This window comes from Oxyura jamaicensis, chromosome 2 (assembly GCF_011077185.1).
Source record: "Oxyura jamaicensis isolate SHBP4307 breed ruddy duck chromosome 2, BPBGC_Ojam_1.0, whole genome shotgun sequence".
Classification (NCBI taxonomy): domain Eukaryota; kingdom Metazoa; phylum Chordata; class Aves; order Anseriformes; family Anatidae; genus Oxyura; species Oxyura jamaicensis.
Window position 1 is genome coordinate 907,853 of NC_048894.1, and position 14,722 is coordinate 922,574.

Consider the following 14,722-nt stretch of genomic DNA (forward strand, 5'->3'; position numbering starts at 1 on the left):
ATATGACTTAATTCAGGCTGCTTAGGCTATAGGTAAAAGCGCTGTTCCTACCCCCTCTCCTGGTTTGGCTGATCTCACGTCACTTGTACAGTTCTAGGGCAAGGGGCATTACGTGTCTTAGCAACAGTGAGGGGAAAAATGGTTGAGGAAACTGCCAGGGCTGTTTCAGTTGCAGCTCATACTCCAGATAGACAAGTGAGCTAAAAATGGAGAATAAGACAATGTTGGTCAAAGTGACAGATGCTGCTGTCAGTGGATGGCTGGCCTAGCAGTTTTATCAAGGTTTTTGTAAGCATCAGCGCTGTAAGGAGCTTTTAAGGAAAATGAGAATGAGCAGCATAGGAAAAGGCATGGATATGTTTGAAGTGGTTTTTATATTTATTTATTTATTTATTTTAAGGCAAAGAAGTATTGTGGATTCACTAGAGTTGCAAAGTAACAGCTCTGTTGGCTTGGAAATAGAAAAGTACAGACCAGCACTAAACGAGTCCCTTAATGCCCTTAATTATTTTGACGTGGTAGCTCATCCATGGTCAAGATGGGAAACAGCCTGCTTTAGTACTCTTGCACTCCAGTTTCAAAACGTTTCTGACTCTTGGCGTTATTTTTCACCCTGCAAATCTGCCGCTTGTTCCTGTTAGTTGTGCTGGGGCCTGTGTATTTGTGACCATCTCCTCAGCTTGGAGAAGGTTATGCCAGAGAGGTGCCTTTCAGTTTTTCAGTGAATAGAAACTAGTGCACCTATAGAAGGCAGACTGGAAGTATTAGGTCTAAACTTCAGTCTTATTTATTAAATCTGAAGCGTGCTTCCCTTTTCAGATGTTTGATCTTCTTTCTTCTGCTAGCCGCTGAAACCTCTCACCATGAAGTGCAGCTGTGAATGGCCCAACTCTTGCATCCTGTGTAGCTGCAAAACCTCGCTCCAGACAGCAAAACCTCTCTCCAGACAATAGACCCCGATACCACGTCACGAGGAGGGCAGATAGCCCTACAGGACTCTGGCTTCCATCCCGTACTGTCCTTACCTCATGGTAAGTGAAAGAGGATCCCTTACTGTGCCACTGCACTCTTTGCTCTTCCTCCTTACATAAAGGTTTAAAAATATGTGAATTGAGTTGTAACCATGTTTTAGAGGATAATGAAAACCAGCCAGTGACGTTCTGCAGCTCACCTACAGACACTCCACCTTCAGTGCAAGGATGCAGTCTGGAGATCTCTGAGCCTAGGAGACCAGACCAGGTGATGGCCGTAACTAGCTTACCATAAGCTAGATCACTTCTTGTAGAACCAGCTCTGTGTCTTCTTTAAGGGACACTCTTGTGGCCTTTTCAGTGTGTTCTGTACTGGTATGAACTACACTTCCTAATGCTGTGGAACTTTGGTGTTTAGTTTCTGTTCAAATATCTGAAGACTGCAGCACTGTCAGTGCCTTTAGCCATGGGAGGAGAAGAATGTGCACTACAGAGTTTGTGAGCAGGTTAAGGGACCACGAGGAAAATACCCTTTTTACGGTGCAACTATAAAAGCCTATTTATTTTTGTATAACTCACTTAAATCTCTCAGCTCCTCGAATAAGGCTGCAAACAAGTGCCAAGCAGAACGGAGTTGGCTGTCATTCAGTTCAGCGCGCTGCAGGGGTGGGAAGGTGCAGTTGCCAGGTGTCTGGTCCAGGCTGTCGGGCTGCCATGAGCAGAGGGCCAGGACAGAGGCAGCTGATCTGGGCCCCTGCTCGTGCTCGTCACTCTGTATCCCGGCACCAAAGGGAGGGAAAGCCTGCAATCAACCACACTTACTTTAGTTACTGTGTCACTTTATTGTTTTATCAACGTACTGACAGATGTGCATTGCTAATGAAGTGTGTGAAGAGAAATCTCGCAGTCACCAAAATAACTTTTCAAGCAACCCTCTCCACTTACACTTGGAAACCTTGTTAAGAGAGGACAGATTGCACAGACTGCTGAGCCATCAACTCAGGACTCTGAAAATGTCCAATTTTGGAAAGAAGCAAGATCCAACCACCAGTGCATTCCCAAAGCTACCCTCTTCACTTCTGCTTCCCTCCAGTAAGTTAAGTAAAACCGAATTTGAGGTGAGGTTTAAAAAATTAAATGTGGGCTTTTAACCAGTGCCTGAGGGCAACCAGTCAAAGTATAATGGAGTCAGCAGCAAACTTTCTTCCAGAGGAACGTAACTTTACTCTGTCATATAGTAACATCCAAGCAACTGAGTCCAGCAATTTGTAAGCTGTAGAAATTCTGACCACCTCGGAAGGATGCAGGAATGCTTGTTTGCTTTAGCTCAGACTTTTTTTTTAAAAAAAAGCACCCCTTGCCATTCTTTCTTTCTTTGTACGGAAAAGGAAACCCAAAAGGAAGCTGTTACGAACCTTTGTTTTAAATCAGATTAAATCAATATTTGTCTGGCAAAATTCTGACCTCTTTTCCTCATTCTTCATCAGCCCATGTCAGCTGATGATTTTAAAATGATCTATGGCAGTTTAAAATGAGCGACAGAAGGCTCAAACCAGTTTCAGGCTCAGAAGAGGGAAACCCAGCTAAAACGTATCCTAGTTCTGTAATGAACTGGGCTTGGTGTTCCATTTGGGCTTCTTAAAAGGCATATTTTTATGCCAAATACATATTTTTAAAGTAACATGTCTGACCAGCTTACGGTCTGTGCTTTCCTTGATGTTCTTGTAGTGGGACAATTCCTACACGTGGAACACTCACAGTGTTCTGTGGTTGCTGGTGCTAGCTGTAATGAAGAAACATGAGGGAACTAGGAAAAAAACCAATACAAACAAAAGAACCCGACAACTTTCACGTTGAAGGTACATCAGCAGCCTCCAGTGGCGTTCTGGGCAGTCAGCACCTGAGCTACAACTACAAACGTTCAGTCTGAGCTGGGGTAACTTAGCCTTGGATGGGGATGGGTCGTGTAGCCTAAGAGCAGTGCTGATATCAATGTGATACACCCACAGTATATATATCCTTCAGTACCAGCTGAGGATGTGATGAACAAATGCAAGGAACCTGTTGGAGGGTGTTTGAACAACACACCGGTATAATTCTCAGCTGCTCAGCAGCTATTTGACTTACACCTCCTTTCTTTTTTCAAATGTGTAGCCGCAAGCTCACACAAAACCTGTTATTATTCATGGGCAGTATGCATGCAGGGGGTGTGTGAGGCACCGACCGTGGAGAGCATGCACTCAGGGATGGTGCAGGAGAATTTTTACATACTTTTAGCTCAAAGGTCCTCACAGAGCTAGGTTTGTGGGAAGGATTTGACTAGTGGGGTCATTTGGCACAACAGGCTTAGAAGATTGCTCCATTCGTGGAGCATGGAATAAGCCAGTCCCAAATGGAAAAATACAAAGTTAACTGATGTAGAAAAAAAAAGTGTATCAAGTTAAGGTTATACAGCACTTCAAAGAACACGTCTGTATTAAAATCAGCATGGTTAATAATTGGAGAGGTCGTTAGAGATGGGACAAGCCTGACAAGTTCTACAGTGAAGTAAGCTTTTATAAGTGGCTGTACGTGGACTGTATTTTTGTTTGAGGGCTGTAACTTCCTCACCGTCTGCTGTGTTTGGGAAACAAAACCACCGTTCTTGAGCTGACATGGTCAGTGCTGCAGAGCGGTGGCACTCCGTTTGAGGCTCTTGTGTTACGTTTGTTCTCTAATGCGGTTTTCTGCGCTGTTTTCCCTTGGGGGGAGGTGACCTTACAGGGGCAGCAACATAACCAACCGGTCTTAGGTCGGTCTGACCTCACCTTGGTTTTCTGTTCGTGTTGAATGAACAGGCTTGTTGTTCGAAGGGGAAAGGCAGCTCGAAGGAACATCCAGTCACAGCTCTCCTGTTTCCAGTCCTCAGGCACAAAAACCCAGTTCTCTGCACCTCGCACTGGCCTCGTCCCCAGAGACTCCTCCAGCCCCTTCTTCCAGTCACATCCCTTTCACTGGCAGCTCAGCGATGGTGAGTTGAAAGAAAAGCTGGGGGAAATTGATCTGAAAAGGGGAATGGCCTTAGAGGAGCTGGGGAATACCTCTTTTATCTAGCATTGCCTGGGGCTGCAGACACTCGGGAATTCAGATTGGTCTTTCCTGCTAATGGACTGCTAGGAAATGCATTTTGGATGTTGTTATTAAATAAACAGCAACAGCTACTTGCTTTTTTCCACAGGCGGCACTTGGCTGGCAGCGTGCCTGCTGCACTGCTTCCCCGGCCAGATCGGTTGGTCTTGAACTTAGTGCTGAGCACATTCTACTCCTTCCTTTTTTTTAAGCTAAAAACACGTTACAGGTTTATTTTAGCTACAAGTTAATAGTAAAGAACTTAATTGCCTAACATATATTTATTTATAAACTTAATTTTAGCATGTAAAGCGTGGGGGAAGCCCACAGAGTAGGGTCATCAGCCTCTTGAAACCTCCTGGAAATGTTGTGAACTCCAAAGTGTTCACTGCTCTTAAAATTTGGGTTTGCTTTGGGTATGCATTTTTTTGGAGGGTAAAAATGGGTAAAAGTTGAACTCTGCCTTTCCCTCAGTGGGAGCAGCAGTAGGCCTGTCTCTGCTCTCATTACATTTTGAGAGCTTCCTATTTTTGAGACCCCCTGCTTCTCTACCAAAGCTGGAACTGACTGATGTTTTCACAAGTTGGCGAGCAGCGGAGGGGGGAGAGGGGCTGACAGATCATCTTGTTCTTAATCCTCACTTCTGGAAAAAGGTCCAAATAGTGCAGTCACCCAGGAAGAACGTTGGAGTGCCTCCAGGTAACTTCAGCTGTAGCAGTTCTCTCTAGTGCTGGTATGCTTTTCTGCTTTGGTTGTATTTCTTTTCCACAAGTGTTTTTTTTTCTTCCTCTCTTAATGCTCAACTGTTCTCTGCATGCTCAGGATGAGCGGAATGGCCAGTGATTGCCCAGGAAGCCATGAGATGCTTAGTTAAAGGACCAATTTAACTAAGCAATGAAAGGACTAATTTAGTTAAATTACCAACTGGGCCGTGTGACCATCTTGTACAGAACAGATAAAGCAATTTGGCCCAAACCGTGCGTCTCAGCTCACATTTTTCACTGTACGGTGATCTTACTTTGACTCGGGTTTCTTGTTTTACATAACTAACTGTGCTCCAAATGCTGCCTTGGTTTGGGTCCTCCAACAACGCAGATGGCCGATGGGCCGGGCAGCCTCTGCCAGCTCCTCCAGTTACTGGCTTTAATGGCCTTAACGATTTGTATGTGCGCTCTTCTACTGGCTTGTGAAGCCCTGAGTCCCTCTCCGTGAACAGTAGGACCAGAATGATGCTGTCTTGCGGTGAGGATGCCAGATCTTCCCTGGAAATGCTAGACGAAGCAGCAGAGGTGAGGTTACTCTGGGAAGGTGGTGCTTGTCTATTCTCCAGGGTTCTGGCATAGAAGTATGGGGTTCCTAATGTGAAAATAACACCAGTGGTCATAGCAGTGTGATACCGTAGCATCGGCGTGTAAAAGCAATCCTAGGAAAAGTTAAAATTGAAACAAGTCTGAAATGGAAGCCTGTAGAGGCTGCTATGTATTCACCAAATTATTTTAGCATTAATGTTGGCTGGCCTTAGCTTGCATGTACTCTTCTAAAGTGAATTTTGTGAGCGCTGTTTGAGCTACAGGCTGCTCAAAGGATACTTCAGCTTCTGTGACTGCCGAGACTTGGGCTGGCAACAGGATTCAGAGTGGGAAAAGAAACTTTATTCTTTGTTGTCATTCTAAAATAATGCTGACCTGGAGTTTGAGCTCACTCCTGGTGTGTGGGACTGAGTTACCTGTGACCATGAATAGTTCAGACAGTTGCCCACTTTATAACTACCTTCTGCCAAAACCAGTAAACTTTGCTATAGATTAATTTCTGAAGCTACCAGAAGAACTGAACTTCCCTTTCATCCTTACAAATAGCCTTACAAGTAGTGCCGTACGCTTTGTATCAGATCTGTCCTGTGTTTGGGCTCAAGCGCGCAGCGTTTGCTTTGGAAGCCCTTTCAGATGAGCCTGAGAAGAATAAGGAACCTAAGTGGAGGTGGCAAGGCACTGGTCTTGATGCCAATGGGTAGCTGAGATGGTGACCCTGGAAAGGTTGTGAACTCCAAAGTGTTCACTGGTCTTAAAATTTGGGTTTGCTTTGGCACCCTGGCAAACAGAGCTAGTGTTCTAAATTGAATCTGCTGGACTTCCAGCAGCTGTCAGGGACTGGGACGAGGTGGGTATTGTAATATCCTTTGAGCATGTGATTCTAGGCTCTTCATCCCAGCAACTTCTCCTTTCTCTCCTTTTCACTCCACAGAACGTACAGCCTTGGGAGCCTCGCACATTTCCACTTCTGGATTCTGCATGCCAAGGTCTCCTCCTTCACGCGAGGATAGCTCTGGACAGGCAGACCCTCAGCGCTGGGTCTCCGGTAACAAGTGGGGCACGGGGCCTAACTCTGTACCCGCTGTCATACCCAGCTTCACAGGGCTGCCATTTTCAGAAACAAACCTGCGTACAGATGGAAATTAACACACAGAGGAGGTTGTGGTCCAGCAGCGCAGCCCAGGAAAGCCTGTCCGCAAAGACAAACCTGACCTGGTGTGTGTGAGGTGTTGCTGTGCATGCTGCAGCATCAAAAGGCTGTCTGCTGGGCAGTGCGTGGCACTGCTGCGCGTGAGACCTTGTTTCAGCAGCAGCAGAGGAGGTTCCCGGATCAGGATAGGCTTAGGCACCTGAGGGAGCTACGGTGCTAGACCTCCAAGGGATGGTAACCGATGATAGGATGTGTGGGAACGGCACTTTGCCTTTCAAAATGTTCTGTGCAGCTCAGATTTCTGCATGTTTGGTTGTTTTTATTCTCCATAAGTGCCCTTCCTCGCAGGTATTTATTTCTGGGTTGGAGTGTTCAGGGGTGGGAGGAGCTCTAGAACCTCAGGGTAAGCCCAGGAATGTTTTTATATTGGGATGATTTTGATGTAGAGCTGTTTGCCGTCTGTACTTGATAAAGTGGCAGTAAAATGCCCAAGCGTTGCCTAGACGCATTCTGTAAAATCAATTGTTGACTCGGTGATACTCTGTGTTTAAGAGTTCGGGTAGCTCAAAGGCTGTCCTCTGCCAGAGGGGTCTGGTTCCCTGCTGTAACGGTGCCCTGCGCTGTCTGCACCCTGCGAACGGGTAACTGCAGCCTGGCAGGAAGGGGTGAGTGGCGTACTTTGTACCAAGATGCGTACAGATGGAGCAGGAGTGTGGGGAGTTCAGGAAGAAAACAAAGTTCTAGGGTTAAACAGGGAACCACCACACCTGTGTGCAGGTTTGTTAGTGTTTGTGTGAACCAGGGACTTTGCTCGTTAGGTTGGTTTGAAAAATGAAAACTGGTGAAGCCCCCCAGTTTTGTCATTCATGTTTTTCTGTAGTTGAATGAAACCTAAAGCATGGAAGTATGCTCAAATTTCTTTACTAGAATTTGTCCTATTGCATAATTACATACAGATTGCTTTCTGCCTGTCACTTGTTGAGTTTCTTACTTCAAATGATTGGCTTCACAAACAAAACATTAGTAGCTAAGGTGTTTTCAAAAGAAGAAAATTGGAGAAAATTGCCTCGTTATGACTTACTACATAGTACTAGATGTGATTACGGAAAGATACGATAAATCTGAACGCACCCAGCAGTGAGGGCTTGGTGCAGATTGGTTCATTGCATTTTAGTCCGTCTGATTTTTGGAAGCCACAACGAGCACTACGTTTTCTTGTCATTTGGCTCTTTACCCAGGAGCCTGTCTCGGGTTGAAGTCCTTTGGGCTGTGAGATGAAGCCCAGGACCATGATCCCAGCTGATGACCGACCCATCCCTGGTGGGCGACCAGATCAAGTCCTCCCTGAAGAGGAAGACTGCAACCACCTCTCTGCCTGTTCCTAAGCGATGCTCTGTGATCTTCCGACGAAAGCAAGACAACTTCTGCTTAGGATTCACCTGGGAATTTATTAAAGACCGTCAGGATCAGAACTCACTATAGGGTAGTTACGTTCGCACCTTATTTACTCTCTGGTTACGTTGCTCAATTTCCCTGTCTTCCACTTTTATTTCTCTCCAAGACGCCGTTTATTACGTGCTGTTAGATGATGTGCTCCTCTGTAAGCTCTTGTCACTGAAGCACTGCGCCCAGCCGTGCTGCTCGAGGACCATGGGGCTCGACCACATCCTGTGGCAGCCGATTAGGGAACAAACAGCCTGGGCTGAAGCCCTGTGAGGTAAATGCTCTTTGTTTCTCCCCAGGAACACGAGGATTACCCGTCCTCTGGCAAGGGCTCAGCTGTTTAGAAACAGGGCAGGGGAAAAAAGAACCTAACTTCTGGGATTACTGTAATTACTGCTCCTAAGGGACAGTGGGGAGGAAGCGTGTTTGTCTGATGGGCACTGTCCTGTCCTTAAGAAGAGGAGCAGATGCGGGAGGGCGCACAGCTCTCCACAGAATAAAAAACCAGCGGGAGCCCAGCAGAGACTTAACGAATCGCTCCGTGTGAGGAAGCCCGCCGCCCAAAGGCGCTTCCAGAAACAAAGGGGAGGGAGGCGGCAGAGCAGCGCTGCGCCCTGTAGCCGAAGCCACCAAGCCGGCGGCGTTGGACAGCCACCACGGGCCGGGCCCTGACGGGACGCCGAGCCCCTCAGAGCCCCCCCTCACCCCCGGGACCCCTCCGGCGGAGCCGGGCGGGAGGCGCAGCGCAGGCGCCAAGATGGCGGCGGCGGCGAGCGCGGGGCCGGTGCGTGGGGGGGCGGGGTGGGGGGTGTGAGGGGCGGGGTTTCCCGGTCCCCCCCGCGGGGGCGGGGCGCGGGGCGCTCGACGCATGCGCGGCGCGGGGCGGGGGGGAGGCGCAGGGCCGCGGCGGCGGCGCTCGGCGAGGCCAACAATGGCGGCGGCGGTGGCGGCGGGAGGAGGAGGAGGAGGAGGCGGCGGCGCGGGGCCCGGGGCGGCCGCGGTGGCTGTGGCGGCGGCTGCCGCGGCCGCCGCGGGAGGTCCGGGGTTGGCGGCGCTGTCGGTGGCTCGGCGGAAGGACGGAGGCCCGACGGGCAAGTTCTGGGAGAGCCCCGACACCGTGTCCCAGCTCGACTCGGTGCGCGTCTGGCTCGGGAAGCACTACAAGAAGGTGCGGGGCCGGTACCGGGCGGGTGGGGGGAACGGGGGGAGACCGGGACCCGGGGGGGAGTTGGCCTAGGGGCGGGGGGGCAGCGGTGGCAGCTCGCCGGCCCGAACAAAGGCGGCGGGGGCAGCGCGGGGCGGCGGCTGCCGGGGGGGCTGGGCCGGGGGGGGGGCAGCTCCGGTAACCGGGGGCTGCTCCGGGCCCGCTCCCGGCCCGCTCCCGCTCCCGGCCGTTCCGCCACGAGCACAGCGGCTCCGGGCCGAGCGCTGCCGGGCCCTGCGCTGCCGAGAGCCGCGGAACCGGCTGGAGGAAGCGGCTCGGGCCGTGCTGACGGTCCGAAACCGTAACACAAAAAGCAGCGGCCCTCCCTTGCGGCCCTGCTCCCTCCCGGGACCGGCCCCCGGCAGCACCGCGTCCCCGAGCTGGAAGACCCTCGCGATCCCGAGGGACCTCAGGTGTGTAACGTAACCCCGGGCCGGTACCGTTGTCCGGCAGCACCGGCTCCTTGGAGGCACCGGGGCTGGCAGGAGCCTCTCCCGGTGCCGCTCCCCGGGCAGAGCCCCGGCAGGTCGGCCCTCAGCACCCCGCAGCCCCTTATCCGAGCCACCCGAGTGGGAGCCTCCGCGCCGCGCTCCGAAGCAAGCCTCGTCTCTCATAATTGGGTTGCACTTACCGGCCTTACCGGCCGTGAAGATTAAATACCTCCGTTTGTTTCTTGGGCTCTGCGAGGTAATTAAAATGGGGTGAAGAAGAAACCCCCCGCCGGGCAAATGAATTTCAAAATATCGCTGCGGAAAATCCTGTGAAAATCGGGAAGTGATTCTCCTTTTGGGAAACAAAGAAACGGATTGTTGTTGTAGGCACTGCTGGGGCTTAGAGGGGCATCTGCAAGGCTCCCGCTGGAGGCTCTGGTCCGAGCTGGGTCGTGCCGCTTTGTGCGGTGGGAGCTTCGCCCTTAATCTCGTTTCCTGTAGCCCAGGTGGCAGCTCTGCTGTGCGCGCACGACCTCTTTCAGGAGAGCACGCAGTGGTTAGAGCTGACCTTGCCCAGCCCGTGCCAATGGCAGGCCCTGGACAGCTCGGCGCTGCCTGCCCGGTGTGTCCAGCCCCGGGGGCGCCGAGGAAGCTGTGGCCGTGTTGGAGAAAACCCAGCGAACCGCAGCGAGCGTGGCCCAGGTCCAGGAGTCGAGGGGACAGAGAATTGCCTTTGTGAATCTGCTCGTTCCCGGCTCCAGATTAACCAGGTCTTCAAATCGACGAGAGCTCTCCATGTCTTTAGAGTGCGGCTCGAAAAATAAGAGGTTCAAATAGTAGTACAGGTGGCTCGTGCTGTGTAGCAGAAAACCAGCCCTTATTAACCAGGAGGAATGGGCTGTGTGGGCAGCATGGCTGGTGATAAGTTTGTCACAGTAGTGCCGTGGGTTCTGTGGCCCCGTGTTGCTGCAGGACGACGTCCTGGCTTTCCCAGCACAAACCTCCCCTGGCCCTCTCCTTCACGGCCGGAGCGTCAGCAGCGAGGAAGCCGGCGATGGGCAAAAAGGTGCTGGGGACTTGGCTGTTAGTAAAGGGTGCTGGTACAGAGCGCAGGGACGTTGGGGCACGGCGTTTGTCACAGCAGATACAACAACAGAAAGCTGTGTTGTTTTATTACAGCCCATCCTGGCCACGTGTGACGCATGAAAGCCGCCTTGTGCTGTTTCCCCGGGCTGGCAGCTGCAGGACCCCGCTTCGTCCTGGGCCCTGGTGTGGGTGTTTGGGGCTCACGTCTGAATTATGCCATGGTTCTAAGGCCTGGAGGAGCTGAGAGTCCTGTTTCATAGCGTTTGGTGTCCCTTGGAATCAGGAATTTGCACTGTAAAAGCAGAGGAAAACGGGGCGACACACTTGCTATTGTATAAGCGCTCAGCGATCTCTGACGGTACACGTTCAGTAATTCCTTTGACACTGAGCAGCAGATGGCTCATGTGAAAATGCCTTGTCATGAAGTATTTAAAATACCTTCTCTTTTTTCTAACTTTGCATGTGTTACACAGGACATGGAGAATAACCTTGGCCTTAGAGCTGCAGTCCCTGAGGACAGTTCCCAGCGCGTTACTCACGTCCAGCTTGACCCTTCAGGAGATGTGGCTCTAAATGCCCCGCAATGAGACAGGAGGCTGCAAAAACACGGGCTTTGGGGTGTTTTGTTCTCTTTTGTAAAGAGCAAGGGGAGCGTTGCCTTGGAAAGGAGTTAAAGACAGCGTGCGGGCTGTCCGTAGGGACACTAAGCCTTGCGGCGTGCGAGGTATGGCTTGGCAGCCCGGGTGTTCCGCTGAATATTTAGGACCCGCTTTTACTGCTTCAGGTGTTTGGTGCTGGGAAGGGGCAGGGGTCTGGGTGCTGGGTGCCTGCCCGGGGACCACCCACCCGCTCCTTCGCCACGAGCTGAACCCGGGGTGCCGACCCCATCAAGTGCTTCTTGGCAGATTGGCTGTGGTTTAATCTGAGGGAGGTTTTTCTCTGTGTTTGGAGCTCTGTTGTGCTCTCACCCTTAAAAAAAAGGGCTGTAAGCTAAATTGAAGTATCTTAATGCTGCTTTTCCTTTCCCTGTTACCTGGCTATTTGAGCTGAAACGTTCTTTGTTTGGGGGAAGGAAAGGATTTTGTGTCGGGGCTACACCCTGGAGCTGTAAGGGGGTTATTTAAGGTTAGGAGCCACTTCAGAACTGGGTGTACAAATCTGTCCCTTGGGTCTGCGGCAAGGGCTCGTCCGGCGCAGCCATAATGGCAGAGCTTGCTGGGGAAGATAAGTGATGGCTGCTGCTAGTGGTGGATGCAGTAGTTCTTGGATGACTTGAGTTATACTAAAAGGCTTCCGAGCGTGTGTGGTTGCTGCTTGATGCCAGCGTAGCGTAACGACGTGTCGTGTTTTTTGTGGTCGTAGTTGGCAGGGATGTGCAGTACAGATCAGCCTTTACCAAATCCCTCTTACGCCGAAGCTGTTTGTCCAGGAGCCGTGCATCGTTTCTAGAATTTATTGTTTAAAGGTCTTTATTTGCTGCAGAATCGCTTTCTGCTTCCGTCTGCTGTGCAGAGCAGTGCAGGTGTGTTGTGGCTTCAGTCCTCTGGTCCTCCGACAGCCCTGAGAATCCCTCAGGAAATTACCTTCCTTAATTTTGCTGCACTACAGCCTACAAAGACAGATTCCTTAGTGTTCCTGGCTGGTTTGAGTGAGGAACGAGAGGTCTAAGCACCCGTGCTTCCTTCTGAAGGCTTTGTCCTTGTCGTTCAGGGGAAACCTCGGGCAAGAAAGTGACTTTCCTGCACAAAAAACTGGCAGTGCAGGGCAGCAGCGGGGATTCCTATCGCCTGCCTTCTGACAGCCTCCAGCCGGTGCCGCAGGTAGCAGCGGGGTCGGCGAGGGACGAGCAGCTGCCTGAGAACTCGTGTCTAAGATTGCATTTCCCAGGCACGCTCGTGTTCCCTTCCATGAGTTACCTCCCCGTGTTCTATGGGATCCTCAAAGCAGGAGCTGAGATAACCGTACCTAGGGGATTATGCTGAAGGCTTTGGGTTAGCGCCATAAAGAAGCCGTGAGCTGCAGTAGGCTGGATGGCTTGGGAAGGGCATGAGCTGAATGCAGGTTTCGGATCAGTGACTGCTTGCTGGGTTCGCTCTGCCCAGCACTGACGGAGTCACGAAGGCTGCGTGGCTCCAGAGATGTGCAAAAGCCCCTTCTGCATTATTTTTGTGATCTACCTGGAGCGTGCCTCCTGTGCACACTGGAGGCGTGGTGTCACAGTGTACTCTGTTTTACTGGGAAAAATTCTTCATCCGTCGATCTACGTCTGCGTACAGAGAAAGTGCAGCGGGCAGGTGGTGAACATTTCCACCTCGAGGTAGCTGGACCCAAGCTGGGATCAGCGCTTTTGCTTTTTGGACGTGTTTAACAGGTATGGCCTGTGGGCATCTTCACGACCAAAGCCTGTTTTGGTAACAGGAACGGGATTATTTAATAGGAACGGGATTGTTTCATCTGCTGTGCTGCTGTTATCACACTCGTGCAGATCTCAGGTCTGTGCAGCAGGCACCTGCTTTGCCTGCGCCTCCGAATTTGCGTTTGGGTGCAGGGTAATGGCCCCGGCTGAGCTGCGAGGGCAGGGTTTGTTCAGATAATGTGGTGATGTGGGGTTAAATGCCCGAAACGATGGGGGCTTTATGGCCACTAGCTGCCAGGCACTTCATCTGCACGTGTCCTGGGTGCGACAGTTCTAAACCTGTACGAAAAAATATTAATTAACAGCTCTAAAAACGCGCAGCGCTGTATGCGCTGAAGTAATCCTTGGTTTAGCAGCCCTTTAAAAAAAAAAAAAGGGTTCTGGCAAATCCAGCAGCAGGAGTGGAAGCGTTGTTCCGTGCCTCCCTGCTGGAGGGTTTTGCTGCCTGTGACAAAGGCAGGAGAGGGGCACGCTCCCCGCAGCACCTGGCGAAGGGCTCTAAGTGCAGATGCTGGATTAAGCGAGGCATCTGGGCTGGTCACGTGCTCCATTTTGCTGTCCTGTCTCGCATCCGTAATGCAACAAAAGATTGCTTAAACTGCTCTGAATTCAGCCCCAGCGGGCAGGGCTTCTAGCTGGAAAATTATCTATAAAAAATAGTCGCTAGCTGAGAGGAGCGTGAGGGTAGGGGTTTTAAAAAAGTCAGAGAGCAAACGTCTTTACCTTCAGTTGGGTTCTAACAGCAATAAAGGCTGATTTATTGCTCTTCCATATCTCTGCGGTAGCTGATGGGAATTGATAGGAGTCGTTAATTGCATCAAATTGTGGCAACTGCCTCCTTTGGTCGGGGAGGGAGGAGGAGTAAGGGACACGCAGCTTTGGGAGGACACCTAGGGAGTCCTCGGGGTGTGTGTGTCCTTTGTTGCAAAGTTTGGATTTCCCAGATGATTTTCTCTGCTTGTTTTAACAAGCACGGAAGGAACTTGAATCTTGAGGTAGTCAGATGCTTTAACATCGTAATGGGAAGGTCGCCGTGTTCATGGTATCTTCCACTACATAGATGGGACGCTGGAAAGCTTAGTTCCTGCTAACGCCACACCTTTAAACCTTTGAAGGTTCTGGCTCAGGTTTTAAGTTTTATTTTTTCAGGTTTCTGCCTCTTTTTATTTTAAGAGGCTGTAGGAGAACCTGATACGAAGGAAGCACAAAGCTCTCATGGTACATGGTGTTCCTCAGGCAAACGACTATAGGGTAGCTGATACTGCCCTGTATTCTCTGTGGTTGTTCTGTTCTTGGAGGTCTTCGGGCTTGCTGAGAAGAGTACATCTAGTAAGTGAATATAGTAGGAGGAGGAGTAAAGAAAACTCCACAGCCGTTTTTTTGTTTGTTTTTTAATTCCATGCTGTGATTTCTCCCTTCCCATGTATGCTTTCTATTGGAAGTGTAACTTTGGGAAATGTTTGTCGTTGCAAAGCATACGCTAAAGTTGCTGCGGAAAGCCGTGTGTATGTGTGGGCCAGAATTAGCCCGTTCCTTTATTAGGATCTGTGAAACAGATCAAAGCAGTTAGTATTTCTTTAAAACACCAGTGGCTGTGATGAAT

The 14,722-nt window shown here is 50.7% G+C and overlaps 1 protein-coding gene and 2 long non-coding RNA genes across 6 annotated transcripts in view; 2 read left to right on the top strand and 1 right to left on the bottom strand.

Moving 5' to 3' along the window:
• The first annotated feature begins 1,899 nt into the window (after positions 1-1,899).
• On the top strand, positions 1,900-6,377 carry LOC118161948. Of its 2 annotated transcripts, none has more exons than XR_004748234.1 (3): positions 1,900-2,063; positions 5,968-6,236; positions 6,321-6,377. It is a non-coding gene; the product is annotated as an uncharacterized LOC118161948 (long non-coding RNA). The 2 variants fall into 2 exon arrangements; XR_004748235.1 differs by lacking the exon at positions 1,900-2,063 and adding an exon at positions 3,138-3,518.
• A 2,521-nt stretch (positions 6,378-8,898) lies between these two features.
• The window catches only part of SMARCC1 (SWI/SNF related, matrix associated, actin dependent regulator of chromatin subfamily c member 1), an 81,477-nt gene continuing 75,653 nt past the window's right edge, over positions 8,899-14,722 (top strand). For all 3 annotated transcript variants that reach the window (XM_035317734.1, XM_035317735.1, XM_035317736.1), the window contains exon 1: positions 8,899-9,150. In XM_035317734.1, the coding sequence (XP_035173625.1) occupies positions 8,914-9,150 (237 nt within the window). In that variant the 5' untranslated portion in view covers positions 8,899-8,913. The remainder of the gene's footprint in view (positions 9,151-14,722) is intronic.
• Positions 14,100-14,697, bottom strand: LOC118161950. Its single transcript, XR_004748237.1, has 2 exons — positions 14,362-14,697; positions 14,100-14,331 (listed from the first exon to the last, which is right to left on the bottom strand). It is a non-coding gene; the product is annotated as an uncharacterized LOC118161950 (long non-coding RNA).